The 27,654-nt window shown below is 46.3% G+C and overlaps 1 protein-coding gene across 4 annotated transcripts in view; it reads left to right on the forward strand.

Annotated features, from left to right (window-relative positions):
* Window positions 1-27,654, forward strand: part of DHX32 (DEAH-box helicase 32 (putative)) — a 61,450-nt gene that overhangs the window by 13,137 nt on the left and 20,659 nt on the right. For 2 of the 4 annotated variants that reach the window (XM_069101723.1, XM_069101726.1), the window contains exons 2-3: window positions 11,701-11,808; window positions 12,255-12,928. The exons of 1 other annotated variant lie outside the window; for it this stretch is intronic. In XM_069101723.1, coding sequence (XP_068957824.1) covers window positions 12,641-12,928 — 288 coding nt within the window. In that variant the 5' untranslated portion in view covers window positions 11,701-11,808; window positions 12,255-12,640. Of the gene's footprint in view, window positions 1-11,700; window positions 11,809-12,031; window positions 12,132-12,254; window positions 12,929-27,654 lie in introns of all 4 variants that reach the window. One more of the 4 variants, XM_069101724.1, reaches the window with a different exon arrangement.

The following is a 27,654-nucleotide window of genomic DNA, read 5'->3' on the forward strand; positions in this document are numbered from 1 at the left end:
TAAAGTAATTCTCCAAGGAAAAACAAACAAACCCTAGGATAAGATGGTTTCATAAGTGAATTCTGTCAGACCTTCAAAGAACAATCCTAACATCACATAACATTTTTTTAAACAGGAAAAGAGGCTTGATCCCACAGTAGCTACAGATTCTAAAGAAAAGCTTCAGAGAATAAAGAGCACTTGTGCTGGGCAGCCTAGCTCCCCTCTTGTCACTTTTCTTTCTCATCGATTCATTCTCCTAAAGAGCCCAGGACATTTCTTTACAAAATAGCAAATCTTCAGAGGCCTTATAACATGGCAGGCATTGACAACAAGGAGCAGACCAGATTTGGCCAACAAGAAAGGAAGGATGTTGGAGAAGTGGCGGAAGCAGAAATTGGTAAAGATGCAAACAGTGATACATGTCAGATGACTGGTCGGAGGATGCAGAACCCTTGGAATTTTTCAGTGCTTCAGGAAAGAATGCATGACTTTATGGGAACGTCAATAGGACATCTTTACAACTTTCCAAAAATAAGTAAGCAATATGTGAATGCCTCCAAAAACCTTCTGGGGAATTGTGCACAGGTAGAGAAGCAAAGCTGGAAAGAAATCTTTGCATGCTGTTCTTGACAAGCCACTTTTTGATAAGAAATGTGAAGTAATGCAATTTATGAACCTACAGAAAGAATGTGAATGGAAACCAGATGACAAAATTTCAGAGGAAAGTAAAGAGAAGGCCAGGCTTTGAAGAGGAGGGTGGGAAATGAAGAAAAAGGGTTGCCCTAAGAGTTCCTGAACTCTGGCTGATTGTTTTTGAAAGTGTTAACTTGCTTGGGATATGGTTCAGGAACTTGATTAGCCTATGCTGAAGCACAGGGAAGTTATTAAGATGAAGTTCTCAGGTGAACAACCTATGAGCTGCCCATTAGAATGACACTTTCAAGTCAAACAGGCCATCTGGCTGTTTCAGACAGTAGTCCCCCATGACTCATCTCTGCCTCTGGACTTCCCCAGCTTTCTTTAAGTCCCAGCTAAAATCTCACCTTCTAGAGGAAGCCTTCCCCAACCTCTCTTAATTCCAGTGACTTCCCTGTGTTAATTGTCTACTATTTATACTGTCTGTAGCTTGCTCTGTATATATATTTTTGCATGTTGCCTTCCTTATTAGATTATAAGGGTATTGGTAGCAGAGACTGTCTTTTGCCTATTTTTGTATCCCCAGTGCTTTGGACAGTACCTGACACATAGTAGAAACTTAACAAATGTTGACAAAGACATATTGGATGCGATCAGAGACGTGATTTAAATCCCTTCTCTTTGTTAGAGCAGAAACCGTGAGTTGCATAGGGTGGCAGGTAGATTGGGGAGAAATGTCACTTTGAAAACTGTCAAAAATAACAAGCACAAGCGATGGGGGACAGTTTGAATTCTGGCAGATAGTTTCCGAAAGTTCAGACTGAAACGGCGATGCAGCCTCCTTGCTCTAGATTCCCAAACTGACTTTTTCACTTGAGCAGATCGTTATGTAAGGAGGATTTTGTTATCCTTTTTAGGATCTAGTTCCCAGGATCCATGGCCATAACAGTCTCTAGTTTCCAGGTGTTTGATATGAGTTCTCACGATCATGGTTCAAAACAGTTTCTGCTGTGACTGTATAGAGAGATATAGCGGTGATGTAATGTAAAATTGTGAGGCTGTTGCTGACAAATTGCATTCTTTGTCTGTTGCCCTATAAAAACAGGTGGGATCTAGTCAATGAGTGGGGATTTGGGATTTGGAAAATGCATAGAGGAATGCAGGTACCTACCTTGATCAGCCCATCAAGACTTAAGGAAAATGTGTGCTGCCTCAACCAGTCCCCACTGAGACTTGGGGGAATTTAGGGGAATGTACAAACTGGAAAGTTGTGCCTGTCTCGACTGACCCCATCAAGACGGAGGGGCAGCTGCTCCCCCTTCTCCCCCACTCCTGCCAGAAGAGTGATTATGGGATGCTGTAGGAGTTGGTGCCCCCATTATCAGCAACCCTCTTGAGAAGACTAGACTAGAATAAAGTAAGTAAACTTACTTAATGACACCATTCCTGTCTGCCTGGATTAAGAGTGAATCTATGCTAGTGTCTCCACCTGTCTTATAATTGGCATAGTCGCTGTTACCTGTGAAACACAGACGCCTAGTCCCAAGATGAGGATGATGAGGATGATGAAGAAACTGATGTTGAAAAATGGAAGAAGGGCGGCCAGGTGGCTCAGTGAGTAAGAGCACCGGCTCCAGTGTCGGGATGACCTGGATCAAATCCGGGCTCAGATACTCAGCACCACACCCAGAAATAACTGGCCGTGTAACCTTGAGCAAGTTACTTAACCCCGATTGCTTAAAAAAAAATGGAAGAAAATTATTCAGAAAGTGACTAGAAGAGAGGTGAGTGAGCAGCAGAGCGGGATTAGCCCTGAAGAGAGGGTCGCCTGCCCGGGGAGCAGCCAAAGCACAGCTCTTGGGTATTTGCAGCCTTCAGTTCTTGTAGGTTCTAGGTAGGAGGAAGTAGACAGTTTTTGTTTAAAAAGGGGAAAATGGAAGCCTGAATGAACACTGAAGAAGTACTTCAAAAGAGAGGCTTATTTTTAACCCTCTATTTCAGTGGTATGATTTTCTGCCAGATGAATATGTCCCTTAAAGTTTCTTATTACTGCCTGGCTTAGTTCTTGTCAAGTCTTTTTGTCACTTAATTATCAGACCGTAGCTGTAAAAACGATCAGAACCGTTCATCAAGACCCCATTTGTTTGGGGGTAAAAGTATCCTTCTGAAGAACTAACCAGAGTATCTTTTCTACCCAGTAGTGGTGTGGGTTTAAGTAACCTTATACCAGCTGTGCCTTCATTCCTTCTTTACTTTGTTATAGACAAAAACCAGGCCCAGGGATGTGGTCAGGTGTAGGAAGCTCCAGAGTTTTAAAGGCCTAAACAGCTGAGATGTGTCAGAGGCAGGATCTGAACCCAGGTCTTTCTGATTCCAAAGCAGTATCTCTGCACACTAAGCCATGCTGCCTCTCTGGTTACAATTATGCCAAAAATAAGCAAATATTCTCTTTTTATTGGCTGAAACAGTGAATTTCCATTTTTATATGTTCAGAACCCACATAAGTGTCAAGGTTTTATTTGAGAAACATTAAAGATATTTATGGTATAGATTGGAACTTTAATAAGCCCTCACAAGTTAATGCAGACAGCTACCTAAACTGTGTAAACAAACCAAATTAATATTTATGTGTACTCTGTAAATAAAACGTTTAACCAAACTTTCAAATAGAACATTATGCAGTGAAAAGCAACGATAATTTAGAGACCTGGTGAGCAGGTTATTTGTTCAAAGTTTGTAGCTCTTAACAAAACTCTTGAATTGCAAAGGATTCATTTTGCCAGGGGTGTGTGTGATTATTATACTTGAACAATTGATTCCCATTGGGAAATCTCTTTATACAAAACACCAAACTTTTAAAAATCAGCAATGATATACTTGTCTGTGAATTGGTGGGGCTTTTTTAAAATGAGTTTTGATACTACATTAGTAATTATCCATTGTGTACTGGATGCCAACCTAGAATAAGAATTAATAATGAATACTTTTGTAATTTGGTTGCTTTAGTAATCCAGTTAGATTTCTTGAAAGCAAGGTCATTTACAGTGGGCCTTTTGGGAGGTGTTGCTTAGTGTTGTATAGGATCAAAAGATTCAGAAGCAAAACAGAAAAGGATTTTATTGGCTAAGATTTTCATTACTGAAAATAAATGGAATTGAAGAAACAACCCTTTCTAAATCCTGGAATCCAGTAATTCCTCTATCAAGGGTGGAGAACCTGCGTCCTTGAGGCCACATGTGGCCTTCTAGGTCCTTTGGTGCAGCCTTTTGACTGAGTCCAAGTTTTACATACCAGATCCTTTTGGTAAGGGGATTTGTTGTGTCAAGTTTGTATTCAGTCAAAGGGCCTTACTTGAAGACCTGGAGGGCCACGTGTGACCTCAAGGCCACAGATTTCCCACACTGCTAATTATCCCATTCAGTCATTTGTGCAAATAAAGATAATACTTAGATATTGAAATGTATCTCTGGTGTCATCATTGTGAGTAACCTTTTCTAGCACTGCCATTTGCAGAGCTGGTCATGCTTTCTCAGCCTGTGCAAATCTTACCTGTGTCCTTCAATTCTCTCAGTGTGAGGTTCACCCAATGCATCCTGATCTTTGGTTCCCAGGGTAGCCCTCAAGCTATGTCCTTGCTGTGTGACCAACTCAGCGCTTTTCCTGGTCATCCATTTCCTGATCCAGTTTTTACACACAAATGATTGTTGGTGAAATGCTGCAGCCCCCTTACAATAGCTGTTCACTTCATCATTGCCCTCTGGGTGAGCCCAGTTTTATTCCCTCAGGCCTATATTTAGTCTTGTAGCATCACCACAAGAATGTAGATTTGTAAAGGAGGAAGTATCTTAAGAGCATTGAAAGCTTTGGGCAGTCTCCCAAATGCAATTTAACTCACGCCTTTCCTATTTCATTCTGGCCGCAGCTCATCTTCAGTCCCTGTTGCCATTATATTGCACATATGGATGGATTGATTCAGTGAGCAGCCCATCCAATCACACATCATATTCTGGACAATAGACTCTACCCATTGGATCTTTCCCATGTCAGTTGTTAGGCCGGTTTCTTGTTAATTGTCCTGTGTCTCATTGAAGTGGTCCTCTGGTATTCTGGGGCTTGGTACAGTAAATACTCTATCTGCAAACAGGAAAATCTGGAAGACCTCCCCACCTGTTAGGAAACCCTTTTCTGTATCAGCTCTTCCTGGGACATTGTCCATGGCAGTGGTGAGCTCTCGGTGAGCATATACCTCCATTTTATGCCTTGCTCAGTACTGGAAGTCAAAAGGCTGTTGAACAAAGTTATGTCTCTGGTTCTTTCTGCCAAGGACTCTTCTGTGACCTTAATACGTGCATAAGGGGACATTTTGTTGGAAAAGAAACTGGCTGAATTTTGCTTTGTGAAGTCAAAATATTAAAATATAGATGTGTATATGTATATGAAAGCAAGTAATAGCAGAATTGCTCAACCTTCAGTTGGATGTATGACTGAGGATATAGGCTGTAATTGGGAAAGCCTGCCTACGCTATTCTTATTTTTTCATCATGGTTGCCTGTGAAGCTTTTGTACACCATACTCATCAGTATTTTATAAGGATTAGGCTATAGCTGAATGGGTCAGTTCTGGGTATGTTATCAGTCAACATTCTGCAGTGTGGCAAAATGTGTAGCAAGTCCCATTTCTGAAGAGGTTGGCTGCGTGACCCGGGGCAGATCAGTTCACCTCTCTGGGCTCTCGCCCACTCTCTCAGGCTGTTTGTTGCAGAGGCCCGCATTGGTGGAAGGGGCTCCTTCCCATAGGAGTGTTCTGTACCAGTAAACTCACAGGCCAGGTCTACACCATCCATGATCCCTGCACCCCCCCCCCTTGGTATCCTTTATCCTCTTCCCTTTATCCTCTTTCATGTACCTTATAATTTGATCCTTCAATGTTTTCAAAATGGTTTTGGCTCCAGGCCAGATTTTGTGGTTCAGTGTTTAGTCTGGTCCAGCTGTTCCGAAGTCTTTCCCCTTAACCCTGAGGCATTAGGAGTCCAGTTATTTTAGTTCTTCTGTCAGAAAATCAAACTAGATCCCCCTAGAAATAGTCAGATACACCCCATTTTCCCTCTTTCTGTTGTTCTTTTTCATCCATAAGTGTTCCTGTAAACATCTATTAGGCACCAACAGTGTGCCAGGCACTGTGCCCCATCTCACTGCTGATTTGCCCTGTCCAGAAGTACCCCACTAGAGTCCAAGAAGCACTAAAGCATCTACCGTGGGCAGTGAATCCTGCAAGCTGAGATGCCGTGACTCAGGCCCTGCCCTGAAGGAGCTTAGAGCTCATCCTTGGGGGCTTCAACATGGAACTGGAGAAGTAGATCTGGGAGAGGGGGATGGAGGGAGGAGGCTTTTGGGGAAATGTTTCTCCTTGGACGAGAAACCTGAGCTGAGCTGAGCCTGAAAGGAAGCTCAGGATTCTAAGACGAGAGAGAATTTCAGGCCTCAGGCAAAAGTTGGACCGTGATAGCTTCGATGTCAGAGTTTGCCTCCTTGTGTCAGGGCCTTTGTGCCTTGTATAGGAATGTATAAGAACTTTACTTTGTGCTACCCTCTCCTTTTGGGGATTTCAGTGAATATGGGGTGTCTCTACTGATATTCTTCCTGTCATACACTGCAGCTCCCCTCTTTGGCACCTAGTTGAACTGCCTGGTTATACATACAAGGTGGGAAAAGAAACAAAAGCAAAATTCGAATTCAGAGAACGGTGAGGAATAATGGCCATTCAGCCTGGAGAGGGAGACAGTGCCCAGATTCATGAGACTTTCTCTAGATGCCAAGCTGAAGTTTGTATTCATTCTAAAGCAGGGGTTCTTAACCTGGAGTCTGTGAAGTTTTTTTAAAAGTTCCTTGATAACCGTTTCAGTAAAATTGATTTCCTTAGCATAGTTCCTGGCAATGGCGAGTGTATAAGATAGATGCTTTATCTCTACACCTTTGTAATTGATGTATTTTTTTTATGTGTTTAAAAGCCTATTTCTGAGAAGAGGTTCATAGTCTTCACCAGACTGAGAGAGGGGGCAGTGATACACAAAGGCTTAAGAACCCATGTCCTAGAGGTTAGAGGAAGCTGTGAAGGTTCTGCAGCCAAGCTCTGCCTGGGCTTTAGGAATATGAATTTGGCAGCTCAATTTGAGCTTGCAGTCACCAGGAAAACCTCCAGAACTTACCTAGATGGCCGCATATAGCCCTATGTCCTCCACTCATCCTCAGGAAGTCTGTTTGTTGAATTCAGTTGTAAAACTGTACATTTTCCCTAATTAAATTAGCCCTTGTAAAATGTGAGTCCCTCCTTACCAAAATTTTTGAGGATCCTAATCCTAGCATGTTAACCATTCCCCCTGACTTTGTCTCATCTGCTAATATGTTAAGCATTCAGAGGCCTCTTGGAATGGGTCAGTTTGCTAACTGTTAGATAAGGATTTCATACTTTGACTTCTTACCGGTATAAAGCTGTAATTCTGAGTACCTTCTGCCCCTTTTTTCCCCATCATTTGGTCTCTGTCATTGCCAAAGCCAGATGGGGCCACCAAGGACTGCAGCCATTTTGTATTTCTCTGTATGTTATGAGTTCATTGGCCAAAACTACTAACAAGAGTATACATCTCTGTAAGCAACCAAGTACTTTGACGTTACAGCATCTCATTTGATCCTTCTAACATTCCCAGAAGGCAGGTAATGGTGATGGTGATGATACCTTGTAGCCTGCTCATCCGTTCTCTAGGAATGTCCTTTATCCTGCTTCTCCATCCCAATTCTTTAGACTCATATGAACAATGGAGGCTGAAATCCCTTTAGCTTTTTTGCTTGCTTTATCATACTACTGACTTGTTGAATTTGAACTACATTAAAATGCCCAGATGTTTGAAAGATGAGCCACAGTCTAGGTTCATCTTCCCCTTCTGGTACTTTGCTAAAAATCTAGGTAAACTGTATCTATCATCTAATGAAGATGCCAAAAAGAAGGAGTTGTGGTTGTTCGGACTTGACCTGTTCTTTGTGATTTTTCTCCCAAACTCCTTGACTCTTTCCGCTTTCTGCCCAGGTCTGTAACGTCCTCTGGCATCAAAACTCTTTGTTTCTCCCTGCATTGATCTTTACTCCTGTACAGTCTACCATGGGTCCCCTTCTGTTTCTAGATTTCCTTACATGAATGTGATTTTTTTTAAATCCAGCTAGATCTTTATTATTTCAGAAATAAGCACACCATATCTCTCCAATGGATAGACTAGCTATTTCTGGACAGTTGGTGGTAAACACATCTTGTCAGAAATAGTAATTATATCATTGCAATAATTTTACAGACTCAATTTCATTCATTAAGCAACTTCCAAAAGTAATTTATTCTGTGTCATACATTTATAAGCTTTACTTTATAATACCTGCTGACTGTAGGGTTCTACCCAACCCACTTCCTTCCTATGGGATCTCCCTTAAATAACAATACCCAGGAGGGCTGATGCTGTCCCTGAGCTTCATGCTCCCCAGCCTCCGTGATAGCTTCGATGTCAAAGTTTGCCTCCTTGTGTCAGGGCCTTTGTGCCTTGTATAGGAATGTATAAGAACTTTACTTTGTGCTACCCTCTCCTTTTGGGGATTTCAGTGAATATGGGGTGTCTCTACTGATATTCTTCCTGTCATACACTGCAGCTCCCCTCTTTGGCACCTAGTTGAACTGCCTGGTTATACATTGGTAGTTTTCTTCCTTTCCTCCCCACCCTGTAAAAAGCCCAATCCCTTTCTAGTCTGAATTTGCTTTTTTATTTCCTTTGAAAATTTTCCTTCTTTATGCTGGGGTTGGGGCAGGGTGTGGAATTCTATTTCTAGAATTATTAGCAGGAGATAAATGGCCTCCCTCCCTCGTTGGACATGATTAGGAGGGTTAGGGGAGGGTTAACGCTGGAACTTAATCAGGAAAGTCCTAGTGGAGGAGGAGGCCATGCTTTTGTGGACCTCGGAAAGAAGCTCAGCTTCTTGGAGGTGGAGGGTGAGAAGGAATGGATGCAGGCCAAACTTGAGGTCTGGGGGCCCTGGCTTCAAATCCTGCCTCAAATAAGCCTCCAGCCTCCAGCTCTGACATGTGGGGTTTGGCACAGACAGCCAGTAAGGTCACTTACAGCTCCCAAGTCATGAGTGGGAGGCAAAATGGCATTTAACAGAAGCAGCAGTTAGACTAGTCGGTTAGAAGAGAGAGTGGGTGATATGTAGTAAGCTGGAAAGGCAGGCTTCAGTGCCAGGCAGAGGGGTTGGTATTTTCCCTGCATGCAGCAGGGCACCACTGGAGTTTGTGATGATGTCGTCACACTTGTGCTTTGCCGTCAGTCTGCATTATGGAGTAGAGAGGAGTGATTGAGGCTTGGCCATAGGAAAACTGCAAAGGGAAGAGGCCCAGAATGAGAGTGGAGGCTCTGTGGGTGGAGAGAAAGGGAGGGGAGAAGAGACAGGGTCAGGAGTTGCTGAGGTTTGGTGCTGATTGGCAAAGGAGGAGGAGGAGGGTGTCCTGGACAGAAGTCTGGATGCTGGGGAGAGAGGAGGCTTTGCCAGCAAAGGTGATGATTTCTTTAGGGAATATATGGAGTGTCCAGTGGAAGCAGCCCCCAGCAAGCTGGTGCTGCAGGACAGGAGTTCCTTGACATCCTCTTGTAGAAGGCCTTTCCTAGGTGCCACAGACGCTAGTAGCACCTTCTACTCTCCTGCCCCTGCTGTCTGTGCCGTATACGGACCCATTGTACAGATGTTGTCTCCTTCATTGGACTGTTTTTTCCTCTCTTTCTATCTCAGAACTTAGCGCGATGCCTAGAATACGGCAAATGCCAAGTCATGCTTGTTGACAGGCTTATTGGAGCTCAGGAGAGAGACTTGGGTTCGATGCATGGCCTCAATGATTGGGCCTATGGGAGTTAATGAAGTTACTGAATGGGTGCACAAAATGAACAGGATGCAGGGACTTGACCTTGGACCATAAATACCCACAGAGAAGAGGGAGAACAAGGAGAGAGCGTACAGCAGGAGAAGTGGCCATGAATGTTGGGTGGGTGCTGCAGGAGGGGGGTTAGGAAGGATGAGGATAAAGAAGAGGTATGGGCATGGGGGCAGTTAAAGAGAGCTGTTTCCTTGACTTGTGAGGTTCTGAGATGGCCCCTCAGAATGGCCCCCTTCTGACTTCATGCAATGTCATACAAGTCCTCAAAATGAAGCCTATACTGATAGCTGACCAATACAGAACTCTGGAGAGTGGAGATTCTCAGTCAGGCAGCAGACTAAGTGCCAGAATAGTCACTAGATAAACCCTGCACTGAAACCCAGGCCCTTCCCTCATGTACTAGGGACAGAAAACCTTGGTGGGAGCACTTCAGATCCTCTGGCCCAGAATGCCAAGGCTGGGGACCTGCTAGTCATGGATAAAAGGTACGAGATTTCCCAGGGACCACGTGCTAAGATGAAGGGATCTCCTGATGGCTGCAGACAGAAAGAGAAGAGGGCAACTGACTCAGAAAGAAAGGAAAGCAAAGAGTGAGACCAGGTTGTCCTGAGAGATCCTGAGCTTTGGTGAGATAGTGAAACAGGCAGGTGATAGGCCAGGTGTGCCCAGACTTGTAAAGAAAATCCTTGGGACAGAAGCCTTTTTCCTGGGGATGTAATGGAAAGAATTCTCTATAGGAATATATACTTAGTGAAAGAGATGAGAACTCACAAGGGGTGGCTCTTGAGGGGATCTGCATTCACCTGCATGTGGCTCTTCCTTCTTGCTCGTTTGTGCCTTTTCACAAATCTCACCTAGAAGATCCCTGAGTGCCGCTCCCCCACCCCCCCACACACACCCAGGAGGTTTCTGAACCCTTGTTCAGTCTGGGAGAGGAAGACCCTCAGGGTTGCTGACCCAACAAGAAACAGTTACTATTCACATTCTCTCTGAACCAGGAGGGCCCAGAAAGGAACCATTAAGTGGTGCTTGGGTAGAGAGCTATTGTTGGCCAGTCAATGGAAGTCCAGGTGAATTGGGTTTCAGGCATGATTTTTAAGAAGTCTAGCCAATAAAATCCAAGGTAACTAGGCAGGTATCAGCCATCAAGATTCCCTCTTTTGGGCAGTGCACTCTCAGGGAAGGGCATGGCGCCTCATGTGGAGGGGAGGCAGAGGAGCACCAGGCGAATTGCCCAACTGATACCCAAGCACCACTTCATTATTATGTTTTGGGCCTTCTTGGGCCCTTCTGGCTTGGAGTGAATGTGGGAAGATGGAAGAAGCAATGCTTCTGAAACTGTGGATTGTGACTTTGGGGTCTCAGCCTACAGTTTAAGAAGCATTGAAGGGGTTGAGAGTGGAAAAACTTCGTAAGAAACCCTGGATAGGGAACCACCAGGAACACAGTTTGTCTAAGGGCAGAATTTGGGAGGGGGAGCAAGTCACAAGCCAGGAGTAGATAAGGTACAGCCAGCTGATGGCCACCTTTAGGTAAGAGGGGTTTGGCCATCAGGGAAAGTTACATGATGATCAGGGACCAAACTCCTGAGGGGACTGATTAGGCTTAGAGGCCTGGGAAGGGCAGGCCACAGCATCTTGAGCTCATGGAAGCAGAGGGAAAGAGGACGGAGGCTGCTATGGAATAGGGAAGGGGAGGAAGGGGAGAAAGGGGAGGGGAGGAGGCACAGAGGCAGCTCCCAAGAAGTTTGGGGAGCAGGTATTGATTTATGTGGAGGAAGTAGCCCCATTCCACTTTAAAAGCCTGGTTCTCCTATGCTTGGCTTAGGGCTAAATTCTTTATAAGTATCACCCAGTTTGATTTGTTTAGAGATTTACCAGGATGACAAGAACGAGAAAGAGAGAGGACCACACCCACAAGGTCTCCTCCTCAAGCCGCCTGGTCACTCCTTCTGACCAGGGCTGAGATCTGTGATAAGGGGCCTGGCATAGTGTGTGGGCTGCCTGCAGCCTAAGCTCAGTTAGACATCTCACGGCCACAGCCCACTTGCCCAGCACCCTCTAGACTTCCTTGGGAAGTGGCTCTTTGGACCAGGCCCACATTTTCTGCCTTTGTAAATTTCAGGCCCTGGGTGTGAGTCCAGAAGGTTCTAACCAAGTCTGGCCTGATTGGATCTTCCTTTGGGGCAAGCACAAACAGAAGACCCCACCCTCCACCCCCACCACACAAGGGGTAAGTGACCTAGTGGAACTGGCCCTTCCTCCAGATGGGCTTTTTCAATGTAAAATTGTATTTGCCAAGGACTGTAGTCAGAGACATTTGGGGGATTTCTGTTTTAAGTACAGAAAGTTTTAGGAAGAGCCCGCCTTATTCCTGGGAGTCCTCCAGTTCCTGAATGAGGGGGAGGAGAGGAAGGGAGTGGGGACTGCCACTTCCCCTCCTTTGCTTTTCTCAGCTGGCTGCTCCTAGAATGGAATGAAGAGTGATTTGCATCCTCCCCTTTACGAGGAGCTCTCTCATGGAAGGAGACTCCCAGCAGATGTGGGAGAGCACATGTGAGCAGAACCCCCAGGCTGCCCCTCCCCGCAGGCCCCAGCATCCTCCTTTGTCCTGGGATTAGGGCCCATGTGACCATCCTCTCATTCACAACTGTGGCCTCCTGTGGCTTTCTTTTACAGTCAGTCCCCAGGACGAGGTTGTGCTAGAGGTCAGACGGAGAGTGAGGGCCAGACTGGAGCTCACTGAACCGAAGGGGACCAGCCGTCCGTGAGTGCAGCCCTCTGGCCGGGCCCTGCCAGCTGCCCGCACGAGTGACTCTTTGTACTGAGCTCTTTCTGTTATTGTCCTTGTCACTTTGGGCTCAGTTGATGAAAAGACAGCTCGAGCCAGCCCCAGAGTTCTGAAGTGACCGCCCTATGCCCCCCCGGAGGCTGCCCAGCAGCCCAGGAGGAGGGGTGGCCATGAGCCAGGAGCTGGGGCCCTGGGGCTCTCCACGCGGCTGCCTAGGGAAGCGTTGATGGCAGATGCAGTGCTGAGCTCACCAGACTAGGCTTCATTCCTGAGGATGATACAGGGGGGAGACATGGAATGCTGCCCTGGGGCGCCCTGCGAAAAACGCTATTTCCCGGACTCCCTGGATTCCAGTGATGCTGATGATGAAGGAGAACTGGCCTGTGAGGATCTCGAGCTCAATCCTTTCGATGGTTTGCCTTATTCTTCTCGTTATTATAAACTTTTGAAAGAAAGAGAAGATCTTCCAGTGTGGAAAGAAAAATACCCCTTCATGGAAAGTCTTCTCCAGAGCCAGATTGTGATTGTGGCCGGGGAAGCGAAATGTGGCAAGAGCTCTCAGGTGGGTACTTCCTGTGGGTGGGAGCCTAGCCCAGACCATTCTGGACTCAGCTGGGCCTTTGTGTCCACTGGGAGCCGGCCTAGCAGCCAAAGGCAGTGGCAGGTTGAGGGCCGAAGTTTATTAACACCCCAAATAGGTTTTAATTTCTGCTGAATGCCAGTCTAACAATATGTATAAACTTCTCAGAAATGTTTGTCTTATCCCTCAGTACAGGCCTTTAGAATGGAATGTAACTCTAGCCACCAGAAATCTATATGAATGATTTCCCTGTATGTTTAGCATTTCAGAGATCTGATAGATGTGTTAGCCCCTCAGGCTAGACAGGGAGCACTAACTGTTGTGCTTGTGTTGTCTACTGGCTGATCTTTGATATAAGTGGGCACCCTTTAGAAACTCAGAAGTGGGGGCAGCCAGGTGGCACAGTGAGTAAAGCATTGGCCCGAGTCAGTAGGACCCAAGTTCGGTTCCAGCCTCAGACACCACACACACACACACACACACACACACACACACACACACACACACACACACACACACACACACACACAGAGTCAGGTAACCTTGGGCAAGTTACTTAACCCCAACTGCCCTCCTAAAGGCAAAAAAAAAAAAAAAACCTCAGAAGCCCCAGGAAAGTCAAACTGGGCAAATGACTGCCTGCTGCTAGTGAGAGTTTGGCCACCTAAGGGAGCCACCCAGGCTTCATCCACAGAGCAGCTGCATGGTGGCATGAATAGGCCCTGGGGACTTTCTGCATCAGGGCAGAACCAGATTTTAGACTGAAAACATGAACTGAGCAATTCCACGTTGTTCTGAGCAGCATTAGGCCCAGAACTATGGGATTTTAGTTTGGGGGAGACCTTTGAGGCACCCAGTCTAATCCTACAAAAGAGGAAAACAGTAGGGAGAGGTTAGTGACTTACCCCCCCAGTAACCTGGGCACTGGGAAAGCCAGGGTTAAAACCAGCCTGGAGTCTCCCTCTTGTTCCTCTCTGCCCTTTAAGGGGTAAGGCTTAAACTCTACCCCGGGCTTCTGGTTTCATTTGTACCCATTCATGTTCCAGGGAACTTGGATGTTTCTGGTGAATCTTTTTGGCCCATGAAGTCCAAAGGAACTGGTGAGCAGAAGTGGACAGGAACACTTTTTTGTGGCCCCTTGGAGCAGGATGCCTCCTTGGGCTTTTTTCTGAGGTTTTTAACATCCTTGTGCCCTCTGCCCTGAAATGCAAAGTCCTTGGAGACCAGAATTGTGTGAATGCCAGCTGTTTCAGTGTTGGCAGTGTTCTTTTCAAGTAAATACTTGGTGAGGTTTTAAAATTCCGTTCATCTCTTTTCTGTTGGCCCCAGCATCACAGAGGCAAAATGGTAAGAAAAGAAATCCTTCCTAGCTTCATGTGAATCTGTTATGGATTGGGCCGGTGTTCATTGAAGAAACCACTGCCTTGATGTGTTTACTTTTGCTAGACCCAGAATTAGAGTTAGTTTTTCCCCTAAAAAAAACAGCTCAACTGTTTTGTTTGGGGGGGGGGGGGCGGGACAAAAAGTTAAATTTTATTTTTTTGTCAAAAGTTTTAAATTTTTAAAAGTAAAAAAATGTCTTCCTAGCTTTATTTTATTCTTCCCACATTTTAACCAGGAGTTCTGAGGTTGCTAGAGAGTGAATGGGTAGGTGAAGGTTCTTTGAATTCTTGGGAGCCTTTGCTTCTCTGTCCCTGTCGGGGCTCATCTCTCTCTGACTGTCTCTGGCTAGGTCTCTTTGGCTGACACACTGGTTTTTATGGGTCTTCTTGGAGGAGACAGCAAAACTTTCTGAAACTATGTGCTTTGTTTCATGCATGTTCTCAAGTTTTCATCCTAAACTTCCCCAGCAAATGAATAATTTAAAATGAAGACAACAGCTTTTAGGAGAAGAAATTGAGACTAAGCAATAGATTAAGACAGATTAGGAGGTATCAGCCTCACTGTCCAATAAAAGAGCTACTCCCTTTTCCTCAGCCATAGCCTCTCCCTAGCACCCACTTTCTAAGACAGTGTGATGGTCCTCTCTAAGCTGGGCTTCCTCCTGATTAGACCATTTCTGTCTCTCCCATAAATAACCGTTCTCCTGATTTCTCAGATCTGGTACCTTGAGGTCGCCTGTGATACTTTCCTCTCCTTCACCTTCCCTTCCTTGGCTAATTAATCCATTCTCCCTGCCACCATATTAGTTCAGACCTCGGTTACTCTTCTCCCACCCCCTGTTTCTTTCCTTTCTACCCTCTCTTTTGTGTTGCTGCTGGATTAATGCCCACAGGCATTTTTCTGATCTCATCACTCACTGCTCAAAAATAACTGATGGCTTGCAATGCTTATTTGAAATTCCCTAGCCTGACCCTGAAGATCAAGCACCACGCTGCTGTGTTTTAGCTGAGCTGGACTCCTTGCCGGCCTGAACACACTCTAGTCTAATAGCATCGGCCTTTTGGCTCGTTTCCTATATCCAGCATGTCATCTCTGCCTGTTGAAATCCTGCTCATTTTTTAAGGTTCTGGTCATTCACTTCTTTCATGAAGTCTTCCTAAATCCCCTTGACAGTTAGCCCCATGGAAGTGCCCCCTCTTAAATTCCCCGAGCACCTTGTTTATACATCCCCACTCTCTTCAGTCAGTCATTCCGTCAACATTTATTAAGGCCCTGCCATAGGCTAGGTACTGTGCTAAACTCTAGGGATACAAAGCTAGGCAAAAGACAGCCTCTGTCTTAGTCCTTCCAGTCTAATGGGGGAATCAACATACAAACAAATATATTCAAAACAAGTTATATACCAGGACAAATAGGAAGTAGCTAACAGAGGGAAGGTGGGCCCTAGAATTAAGAGGGGTTGAGGAAAGCTTCCAGTAAAAGAGGGGGTTTTAATTGGGACTTAAAGGAAGCCATGGAAGCCAGTAGTTGTAGTGGGTCAGGGTGAGCCTTCCAGGTATGGGGGCCAGCCCAAGAAAGTACCCAGAGACTAGAGATGGAAGGGCCTGTGCTGGGAACACCCAGGAGGCCAGTGTCATTGGATGTAAGAGGACATGTTGGGGAGTATGGTGTAAAAAGACAGGAAAAGTAGGAAGAGGCTAGGGCATGAAGGGCTTTGGACCCTGAAGGATTTTGTATTGATCCTGGAGATGATAGGGAGCCACCAGAGCTTGAGTAGGGGTGGAGTGACATGGTTAGACATGTTTTAGGAAAATCATTTTATCGACTGAATGTGGAGAAGGGTTTGAGGCAGACAGAGCCACCAGCAGCCTATTGCGGTGGTCTAGGTGTGAAGGGATGAGGACCTGAACCAGAGTGGTGGCAGTGTCAGAAGACAGGACGAGAGGGGGTATATTGGAGAGAGCTCTCCAGGCCTTAACAACAGCCTGTAGAGCAGGGTGACAAACAGTGAGGAACCTAGGGGTCTCCTGGGTTGTGAGCCTGAGAGACAGCAATAAAAGAGGTGCTTGTATTCCTGGACCTATCTGGCCCCTCTGTAACAGATTCTTAAAAGAACGGACTATGTCTTATATGTTTTCATAGCTTACTTGATAGCTGCTATGATACCTTAAAAAAATAGATACTGAATAAAATGCTAGTTTGAATAAATACTGAAAGCCTTCCATTTGATGCTGGAACTTAGGCTAACTTTGGTATCCAAGAATGCCTCTGTACACACACATTCAATGAAACCACCCACTGTTTGCTAAGGAAAGCTAATATTGATGTGCCTCGGCTCTTTTTTTTTAAATCAAATTAACTATATGTTTATAGATTTTATTGAAGTTTTTTGTTAAAAAAAAGTCATTTTATTGATTAATTCAATGGTTTTTTTTTTTGCTTTTAGTTTTATTAATATCTTCTTTGATTTTCAGAATTTCCAAACTGGTGTTTAATTGGGAGGGGGGCATTCTAATTTGGGGGTTTCTAAAGTGTTTTTTTAGTTGCTTGCCCAATGATCCACATAGTCTCTCTTTTATTGATGAGGTGTATAGAGATTTAAATGTTCACTAAGGACTGCTTTGACTGCATCCCAGAATTTGGCATTATCTTCAATTGGTTGTTTCTGTGATTTGTTCTTAGGATTAAGTTATTGAGGCTTCTTTTAATCATTAATAATTTTATCAGCAGCCCTTTATTTAGTAAGATTGTATTTTGGTGTATAAAAGGTGGGTTTACTGTTTCTGCTTTTCTGAATTTGTCTGCAAGATTTTTATTTCCGTGGTATGCATGTATGTGTGTGTGTGTGTGTGAAAGTGCCATGCACAGCTCAGAATGTGTGTGTGTGTGTGTGTGTGTGTGTGTGTGTATACATACTTTCAGTTCCCATTGCATAATCTCCGGAGGTCTGTGACATCTAATTTGTCTAAAATTCTATTCGAGTCTCTCACTTTTTTGTCTATTTTTTTTTATTAAATTTGCCTTTATCCAAGAGGAGAAAACTGAGGTTAGCCACTGCTGTAATTTTGCTGTGTCTTTATCCTAATAATTCACTTAACTTTATCTTTAGGTATTTAGATGCTACTCTGTGTGTGTGTGTTTATTATTGACATTAATTCATTGTCTATGGTTCTTTTCAGCTAACTATAGTTTTCCCTCTTTATCTCAGAGTTAGCTAGGTGGCCCAGTGGATAGAGCATCCCCTGGTCCTGTAGTCAGGAAGACCCAAATTCAAATCCAGCTGTGTGACCCTGAGCAAGTCATTGAAATTCTCCTAACCTTAGTTTCTTCAGATGTATAATGAGGATAATTGCACCTGCCTCACAGAGTTGTTGTTAGAATCAAATGAGGTCATATTTATAGAGACTACGTCAAGTGCATAATAAATGTGTGTCGCCTTCTCTTTTCCCTTTTTTAATTAAATCTGCTATTTTTCTTTCTGTGGGTGAATAGAGTGCTCTTCTCTCCATTCTGTTTTGTTTTTACTTTTGTTTCCCTTTGTTTTCTGCTCCATTCTTAGAATTTGTTTTGCTCAAGACCAGTTTTTCCCTTTAATCTACTTCCTGTCTTATCCCCCCTATTCCTTTTCCCTCTTGTTTCCCTCTTGAATTAAATATATTTCTTTATGCAGCTGTGTGTATGTGTGTGTTTGTGAGTGGGAGTGTGTGTTAGTGTGTGTGTGTGTGTGTGTGTGTGTGTGTGTGTGTGTGTGTGTGTGGTCTCTCCTCCTTTGACCAATTCAAATGAGAGTGAGGCTCAGTTGTCACCAGCTCCTTCACACCCTTCCCTCCCTGTTTGTGGAGACCTGAGGATCTTCAGAGCACAGCAGAGCCCTTCTCAGATCCTCCATCTCATCAGTCTCCCTGGAGTGACCCTTGATAATGATAGAGTTCTTACGGGATCCATGTGTCATTTTCACATATCTGAATATAAACAGATTATCCATGTTAAATCCCTTATGATTTCTTACTCATATTTACCTTTTTGTGTTTCCCTTCAGGGTTTATATTTCCGTTTCTGCTCAGCTTGCTTAGAAGTCTTCCATTTCCTTAAAGGTCCATTTTTCCCCCTTAAGATTATAATTAGTTTTTCTGAGTAAGTTATTCTTGGCTGTTAGCCTGTATTCTTTGCAGCTCATTGGATAGACTGCTGGGCCTGAAGTCAGGAAGACCCGAGTTCAGATCTGGCCTCAGACCTTTACTAGCTGTATGACTCTGGGCAAGTCGCTTAAACTTTTTGCCTCAGTTTCCTCAACTGTAAATTGAGGATTATTAAAAGCACCTACCTCTCAGGGCTGTTGTGAACATAAATGAGATAATATTTTGTAAAAAGTGTTTAGTATATAGTGCCTAGCACATAATAGGCATTGTATATATGCATGTTTTTCTTCCCCCTTATGGGATATTATTCCAAGCTCTGCACATTTTATAGCAGTGAGTGCTAAATCTTAAGTATTTTGACTGACTCTTCAGTACTTAGATTCTTTCTGGCTGTTTGCAGTATTTTTTCTTTGACCTGGAAGCTCTGAGTTTTGGCTATAATATTCCTAGGAGTTTTCACCGAGAGGCTTTTAAGTGACTGGTGTATTCTTTCTATTTCTGAGTCTGAGAGATGTGGGCAGTTTCCTTTTCTGATTTCTTGAAATATGACGACTCAGCTCTTCTTGGTCATAGCTGGGTCAAGTATCCAATGATTCTTTTTTTTTTTTAAAGCAATCAGGGTTAAGTAACTTGCTCAAGGTTACACGGCCAGTTATTTCTGGGTGTGGTGCTGAGTATCTGAGCCCAGATTTGATCCAGGTCATCCCGACACTGGAGCCGGTTCTCTTACTCGCTGAGCCACCTGGCCGCCCCTAAGCAATTGGGGTTAAGTAAATTGCTCATGGTTACATGGCCAGGTGTTTCTGGGTGGGTGCTAAGTGTCTGAGCTTGGGATTTGATCTCCAGGTCTTCTCAACACTGGAGCCAGTGCTCTCACTCGCTGTGCTACCTGGCCTCCCCCCGTATCCAATGATTCTTAAACATTTTCTCTCCTCAGTTTTCCAGCTCAGTTGTTTTTGCTGTGAGAGACCTTACATTTTCTTCTATTTTTTTTCAGTCTCTTGACGTTTTTCTAATAGATTGTTTCCTGGTGTTGTTAGCCTCTATTTGGTCAATTCTGATTGTAGGGAGCTTTTTCTTGGATAAGTTTCTGTGTCTCCTATTTCAAGCTGTTGGTTTTATTTCCAAATCTTTCTTGCACAGCTCTTAGTTCTTTTCTCATTTTCTCCACCCCTCACTTGCTTTTCACATTATTTTAGCTCTTTTTTTTTCATCTTGAGCTCTTGCTTTATTTCTCCCAGGACTTATGCCCTGGTGTTTCTTGAGGTTTGTGTCTCAAGCATCCCTGTCACCAGGATAGCGCTTCATCATGGGATTCCTTTTTGTTGTAGTTTGCTCATTCTTCCAGCCTTCTTCCCAGGCCAGACTCTACAGGGAATATCTCAGCTCTTGGGTTCTTTTGCTGTTCTCTTTAGGTATTAAGTATTGGCTCCTTCTGGGATCTTAGGGATAGCTCAGGCACCTGAGGAGGGCCCTCCTGGTCTGTGCTCTGCAAGCCCCTCACCTGGGCTTGGGTCTTTTAACACTTCTATTATCTTGCCCCAGTTGACTATAGCTTCACTCAGCCACTGACAGCCAGCTGGGAGCCTCTGCTGGTGCCGCAGGGCAGTGCCAGGAGCTCCCTTTTGGTCTGCGATTCCTGTCCTGATTATTCCACAGCAGGCTTCAGACGGGGCTGGAAAATGGAGTGTCCTCACCCTGGAGCTCTTCCCCTCAGCACCCGCCCCCTTTGCGTTCTGCCCTGTGTCTCTGACCCAGAGCTACCAGTTGGCCATGGTGCTCCAGCAGGGGTCTGGGACCTCTTCTTGCTCTGGTGTGCTTCATGGGGTGCACCCTTGAGCAGATGCCATCCCCAGTATCTTTAGACCAGTCTCTGGCTCCCTGTGCCAACTTGGGCTAGAAAAAAGCCTTACAAATGGGACTCAGTCTGCTGTGTTTTCTAGATCTTCATGGCACAGGGGAGAGTTTGGCTCCTACTTCTTACCTCCATCTTGGCTCTGCTCCCACTCAAGGCTTCCTGACGCCACATCCAGTACTCTTTCCTAGGCCGCCTAACATACTGGGAAGCGATTGCAGAAGTCCAGGTAAAAAGAGATAAGGGTGAAACGAGGACAGTGACCATAGGAGTAAAGAGAAGAAAACGCACACAAGAGATGGTGTCAGTGAGGCCTGGTGACTGCTTCTGTCTTCGGGCTGAATGAGGGTGGGACATTGAGGAGGACGAGTGTCGTGAATTTGGGTGCCTAGAAGGGAGATGGCGCCCCTGACAGAAGCAATGCAGGAAATTCAGCAGAGGGGCGAGTTGGGAGAAAGGCTGATTCTGTTTTGGACATGTTGATTTTGAGATGCATGTGGGGCATCCACTTGTGATACAGGATCTGGAGTATGGGAGAGAGACTGGAGCTGTACATGGACCTGGGAGTCGTCTGTCCAGAGAATGGGAACTGATGAGAAGGACTCTGGCCATGCCCCGGGGATCTGGGGGCATGCTGGGAACAAAAGTAGAAGCCCACAGGTAGCAGGGGCTAGAGGCAGGCACCATGCAAGGTACATGGCATCAGAGGTGCCAGCCAAGCATGCAGTGGAGGTCAGGAGAGGCTGCAGTGGGGCATGGTTTAGAAATCGTGCACTTAAGAGTCCGTCACTGAGGGCCCGAGGGCCAGAGCCTGGACACATGTAGCCCTTTCCAGACCATAAGGTGCCATGCTGAGGGTGGCTGGTATTGTGCCAGGGGCCTCCCACTCCCACCTCAGAAGCCCCAGAGAGCAGGCCAGAGAGAAGTGGAAGTGACCCACGACCCTCACCAAGGAGATGTCCAGTAGGGAGGAGCTTCAGGGCTCTATGTCACGCTGTGAGTCCCCATTACCACAGTTTGTTGTGCTCTTTGAACCACGTCTCTCATTGGCCAAATTGGAATGAAGCCACTGGCACAGGATTTCCTATGGCCCCTAGAAGTGGCCAGTGCCACACACTTTACAGAAAGGGACAATCATGTCAGCTCTGGCTACTGGCCATTGATGGGAGGGCATCCCCAAGTGCTTTTGGGAAGGCATCCTGCCTTGGAACATCTTCAGCCAAAACCCAGCCAGAGCTCCAGCTCTGTGGGCCCAAGAGGACGGCAGTCCCAGGTCAAGAGGGCAGGAGCCAGGCAGTGAGGGGAACCTTTGTGCAGACAAAGGGCAACAACTCCTGCCCCTGAGAAAAGAGTCAGAATGGTTTCAAGGATCCTTTGAGGCAGGCCCCTTGTAATTCCAGAAATGCTACAACTGCCCACAAGCCAGATTCCTCTTTTGTTCCTTATCTTTGGTGTCTGAGGCATCAGGCTTGGCCTGGAGTGGCAGGGGGTGCCCCAAAGCTTCAGTATTCCACTCAGTGGGGGTCTCCCTGCCTTCCACCTCCTCCTCTCTAATCCACCCTTCACAAAATCGTCTTCCTTTGGCATTGGTCTGACTACATCATTACCTATTGTGTTCGCTTGAAATCTCTTGCTGCTGCTTAAGTCGACCTGGGATGTTCAAGTCCCTCCCACCTCTCCTTGGAGTGGAGGGCCTGAGCAGGGCACTAGACCTCTTTCCTTTGCAGGCAGCTGGATCGGGACTCTACGCCAGTCCATTGTAAGCTCCCTGAGGGCACAGCAACTGGCACAGAGTAGGCCCTTCATGTAGCTAGTGACTTGAATTTGGGATAATTCCTTAGCCCATCATTTAAGACCCTCCCCAGGGTGGCCTCACAGAGCTCCCTTCATCAGACTCTGCTTCCCAGACAGGCTGGGCAGTTTGCTCACTAGATCCCACCCTCACCTGTTTCACCTCCTGAGTCTGTGCAGCACAGGTTTCCCTGGGTGCCTGGAATTCCTCCCCACCTCTGCCTTCCCAAATCCTCCTGAAGCCCAGAACCTCTCCTTTGGCTGACGTCTCCCTTGCCCCTGCTCTCCCGCCCTTTGTTACGGTATAACTGTCTCCAGCCAAAGATAAACTTGAACACAGGGGCTCGTTGGCTTTGCTCTTGCAGGACCCTGGTCAGTGTCGATTGAACTGAATGGGGCAGCTTCAGTAGCCAAGGTGAACTTCCCTACCTAGTCTGTGCCTCCCTCAGCACTATCCTGAGGCTGAGGAAGGCTTCATAGTTCCTGCACTGTGACACCGACATTGGTCTGGTTTGTGTTCCTGAAATAAAGCTCTTTCCAGATGCTCCCATTTGCCTTCATTGGGGGCTCTTTCTCATTCTCTTTTCTGTCTTTGGGTTCATTCAGAAATCACTCCTTGGGCAGACGGCCTTGCTCTGTGTGTTGGCAGGGTAGCTGCAGCTGTGATTGAGGGGCACCTGTGGGCAGTTACGTTGGGTGAGCTCCAGGATTGTCCCTGGGCCCCATGGAACTTCTCCATTTCACACCACTGTGAGGGCTGTCCTGCTGTCTCTCCAGCATTTCGGCCACTGTTTTTTGGAATTCCTCATTTCTGCACAAATTTATACAACCTCTATTTGTCTTATAGATGAATTAATTGGGTGTATCTTGTCAGGGACACAAAAATGTCTAACACATCCTTGTTCCACTTAGTCCATTTACATTTGTCAACAAATCCATAGGACAGAATGTGCTTTTTTTTCTTTCAAACATAACATAACACAATAATTTGCTTTCCTCTTCACTGTTATTTTTATATGAGTAGATAAAAACAAGTGAGCCTTCAAACACGCCCCACCATAGCGCATGTATGCACGGCCTAGGTGCCCATCAGAGCAGCCCACAAACCACAGGGGAGTCCCAGCGATGCCAGCCTGCATCTGCCTCCAGTCTAACAGACTTGAACATCCTGATTTCTTGGCTCTGGCCCCCGTGCCATTTCTCTGGATTTCCCCCCATCAGGCCCTCTGACTGAGCTTTCTCCTGCCCATCTGACCTCTAAGAACAACGCAGCCTCACCTGATTGGCTGATGCCCTGAGGCTCCCTGTGGTTTCACTGGGCCTACTGATAATAAACCAGAGGCTCAAGGTGAGCATGGCAGATGGGCCTTGGGCATGGAGATGGGCTGTGTACATGTTGAGTTCATCAGTCCTGCTTTCAGCAGCGTGGGTTCCTTTTTCCTCAAATGTGCTATCTTTATGGTGATGCTGCCATAGATTTTTTTTTCTTTGCCTCATCTGTAACTTCCTTGGTATTAGAAATCCCAATCCCCAGTTCTCTTGACCAGTGAAACCAGGCATCTCCTCTGCAGTTTCTAGTCTGGTGGAGCTGCCTGGGATGCTTGAGAGTCTGAGCCTGTGACTTCTTGACCCCAAGGCTTGGCTGGCTTTCTGACTATGGGGCCATGTGCCTCTCTTATTCAGAAGAATGGAAAGTATCCAGCCTAATTCAGTCCCATGGTTTCACCTCTTTCCTCTGTCTAGATAACCAGTAAATCTGGGTTGCCGCCATAACCTCTTCCCGAGTTTCCGGTCCCATTTATCCACAGACTCCCAAGTGGCCCTGGTGTCATGCCCTGCCATCAGAATGGCCTTTGTGAGTTCCAGGTCTTCAAAGAAAGAGCCCATGAGGTGGGACCGCAAAGCCCACCAGGGGCCCTCACACCCACTCTCTGCATCTTCTTTCACCATTGCCTTCTTGGCCTCATTCCCCATCAGCCTGCTTCTGCCGGCCTGGTTGCCTGTGATGTGGACCTCAGACTCTCTCTCTCATATACTTTGGTCACAGGCTTCCTGGCCCCACGCCAGCTGGATTCCCCCAGGGTATGACCCCTGCTTGTGGCCCATGTGTTTATTCTCTCTGGATGCCCTCCAGTAGAAGCTTGGAGCCACTGCCTTGTCCCCAGCCTTGAGCAGGACTGTGCTGGCTCCAGGGAGGCTTGTGGGCCTCAGGCACAGCTCTCAGCCTGGCTCCCCTTGCCAGCCTTCTCCTTCCTGTTCACAGCACTGCCATAAACTCCATCTTCCACCCTCTGTAACATGGAGTCCTCTTGGACCCACTGATCCTTCAATAGTTAGGTGTCCCTGCGTCCTGTGGAGTATTTCTCAGAAGGGCCTCTTGAGTTTGCATCTTCCTCTTTCTTCCTCCCTCTGGTGCCACTGCCTGGGCTGCGCCCCTTTTACATCCTACCCCATGGGAGGCCTGCAGCCAGAGCCTGCCCAAACCACCCTTCGAAATGCTGTCAGGTCCTCTGGGAGAGCACTTGAAGGTCACAGCCTGGTTGGCCACCTCATCACATTCTGAAGCCCTGGCCTACCTGCCCCCTCCCCATTTTCTCACTCTTTAGCATATACCTTCTTTTCATTGATCCCCATATGTGCAAGATAAGTCCTGATCATTCAGTGTAAATTTGATCAAGTCCCTGCCCCTTGCAAACTCCTGTGCTAGATACCCTCCCCCCAGGGAGCTTGCAGTCTGTTGGGGCCAATCCAGCGTGTACACAAGTCTTAGGTACAATGTGGCCCATGCCAAGTGCTGTGGGAGTGGTTGAGGAGGCAGGAATGTTATGGGTAGGTGACACCACGCTGGACGACGGTAAATGACAGAAGTGACCAGAGGCTCCTGAGATCAGGAGCAAGAGTGTGGGCAGGTGGAAACCCAAGATGGACGTTTGCGAGCTGCCAGTGCTCTGGGTCGTGTCTAATGGAGAAGAGCACGAAGGTGTCTGGCCACGTCCAGTAGGGTTGGGTCATGGACCCCTTCAGTCACCAGGCTCAGGAATTCTCCATTCTGCCCAGAAGTGGTAGGGATGCGTGGAAGGTTTGTAAGCAGGAGAGTCATGTCACATGGTAAGACCTCAGCCTTGTGAAAGTTGACGTGGAGAGTGGAGAGGCAGGAGGTGATTACCCTGGTCCAGGCCAGCCTGGACGGGAGCCAAACCAGGGGGCAGCTAGCATGGGGCCCATAGGCATGGGGTCAAGCTGGGAAAAGGTCCATCTGGATTTAAATAGGATTGATTTCCTGTGTCATGTGATTGTTGGGCAGGTCACAAGGCCTGTCCAAAAAAGACTTGTCAGGAAGGCCCCTCAGATTCACTTTCTGGTCCACAGGCTCCCCCTACACTGCCTGTCAGGGATCCAGCACAGGAAAGGTAGGGACCCCCAGTTCCAGCCTGACCTCCTCAGAGGAGGCCATGATGAGGGGCTGGGTCCATCTAGCCAGGGCAGAACTCAGGCCAGGCTTCGGGTCTCCCAGTGCCTTCCACTCAAGTGCTAGTCCTGTCTCATTCTTTCAAATAGGTCATCACATCAGAGAGGGCAGGGGCTGGGCCTGGTATGGTAAGGTTTCCCCACTGTGGCACCTGCCCACAAGCAGATCCTGAGATTCTGGGAAGATTGCGTCTTCCTGGCCCAGGCTTCACTAAAGGCATGTCAACACTTGTAGCTATTCTGAGTCTATAAAAAGCTTTTGTCTGAATAATTTTTAAAAGCTTGTTTAGAGGCTCAATCTGTCCCAGGGACAGTGCCTCAGAATGTCAGCTTTCAGCCATGTGTCCTCTGCCAGTCTATCTGGTCTTGGTTTTAAGGGAAGGCTCATTGGGGAAAGAGGTGGTTATATTTGGAAAAGATTGTGCTATTAAACAAAAAGTATCAGTAAAACATTTTTAAAAATACAAACACCACACCCACGTTTGGAGAATGGACAGGAACAAGTGGTCATAAGGAGTGGGTCTGGGGCAGAGAGAATCATTCTGTCTGGTGGAGGTGGGGTGCTAGTGGGCCCTCCAGGGGAATGTGTCTATTAGACACAGAAGGAATTAGGTTTTTTAGCAAGTGCCATTCTTTTCTAAAGATTACTGGGCATAAAAGAGTTTTTTGCTGGCTGTTTTTGTTTTTAGTCATGAATTGCCAGTGTTTTTTTCACCTTCCCAACTGGTAGCCAGGGGGGAAGTGATATTTTGCTAGCAAGATGCATCTATCTATTTCTTCAAGGGGTAATTTGTAATTTTTATTTTGATTCACAGATTTCAGTACAAATAGAATTCCTTAGAGCATAGCTGTTCATTTTTTTCAGAAGATGGCCATCAGCCTTTGGGAAGATTTCTATTGAACAATCAGTCTTGTATGCTAGAAAACAAAAGCTATCAATACCAAAAAGAATCTTTCCAGAACCCAGTAGAGAGAAGTGATTTGAATATTTTTGTTTGCTTTTTAGCCTGGGTATTATTAATGATAAAACAGCCAGTTAATTCCTATTTTCCTAGCCCTAACCCTATCCCTGGAGCACACCATCTTGGAATGAGACCACAGTGACAGGGCTGGCCAGAAAAATGGTCTAACAGACACATTCCCCTGAAAGGCCCACCAACACCCTGCCTCCAGCTCCACCAGACAGACCGATTCTGTGCCCCCACATGCACTCCTCTATATGACTGCCTGTTTCTGTCCATTCACCAAACCTGGGTGTGGTGCTTGTCTTTTAAAAAATGTTTTGTTGGTACCTTTTGTTTAATATCACAGCCTTTTCCTAATATAGCCACTTTACTCCCCAGCGGGGCCTTAAAACCAAGACCAGTAAGCAAATCCCTCTCTCCTGCGGCATCTACCCTGTTCCTGGAGTCTTTCCCTCCCATAGAAACCCTTTGCCAGGTCCCACCCGCTGCCTCCTTTGTCCTTCTCAGCCCCACTCTTTGCTGTCCCAGCCCAGGTCTCATCCCAAGTCTCTTCCCTCCTTGACCCATCCTTCCTGCGGCTCCCAGCTCTTATCTGCCAATCTGATCTTGTTCCTATCCCCCACACCTTTTGAATAAAGATCACCCACGGTGTTGAGTGTATTATTCAAGGCCCTCCATAGTCTGGTACTGCCCGGGTCAACAGTGAATAAACATTTATTAAATGCCTACTGTGTGGCAGGCTCTCACTAAGTACAGGACCATTCTTTACTGTTGTTTGGTCATGTCCACTCTCCATGACTCCATTTGGGGTTTTCTTGGTAGAGGGCTTGGAGTGGTTGGCATTTCCTTCTCCAATTCATTTTACAGATATGAGGAAATTGAGGCAAACAGGGTAAAGTGAGTTGCCCAGGGTCATACAGCTAGGAAGTGCCTGAGGGTGGATTTGAATTCAGGTCTTCTTGACTTCCTGATCGGTATATATCTGGCTGGAAGTGAAGCGCTAGCTGTCCGAGGAGGAGCCTTTGCCTCTGCCCTGGCTCCAAAGGCTGACTGGATCCAATGAGATGAGTTTGGTGGGGGAGCCCAAGAAGTCCTGTGGGAAATGAA

This window comes from Petaurus breviceps, unplaced genomic scaffold, assembly GCF_028583685.1.
Source record: "Petaurus breviceps papuanus isolate PSGF00001 unplaced genomic scaffold, PetGlider_PUasm1.0 490, whole genome shotgun sequence".
NCBI lineage: Eukaryota > Metazoa > Chordata > Mammalia > Diprotodontia > Petauridae > Petaurus > Petaurus breviceps.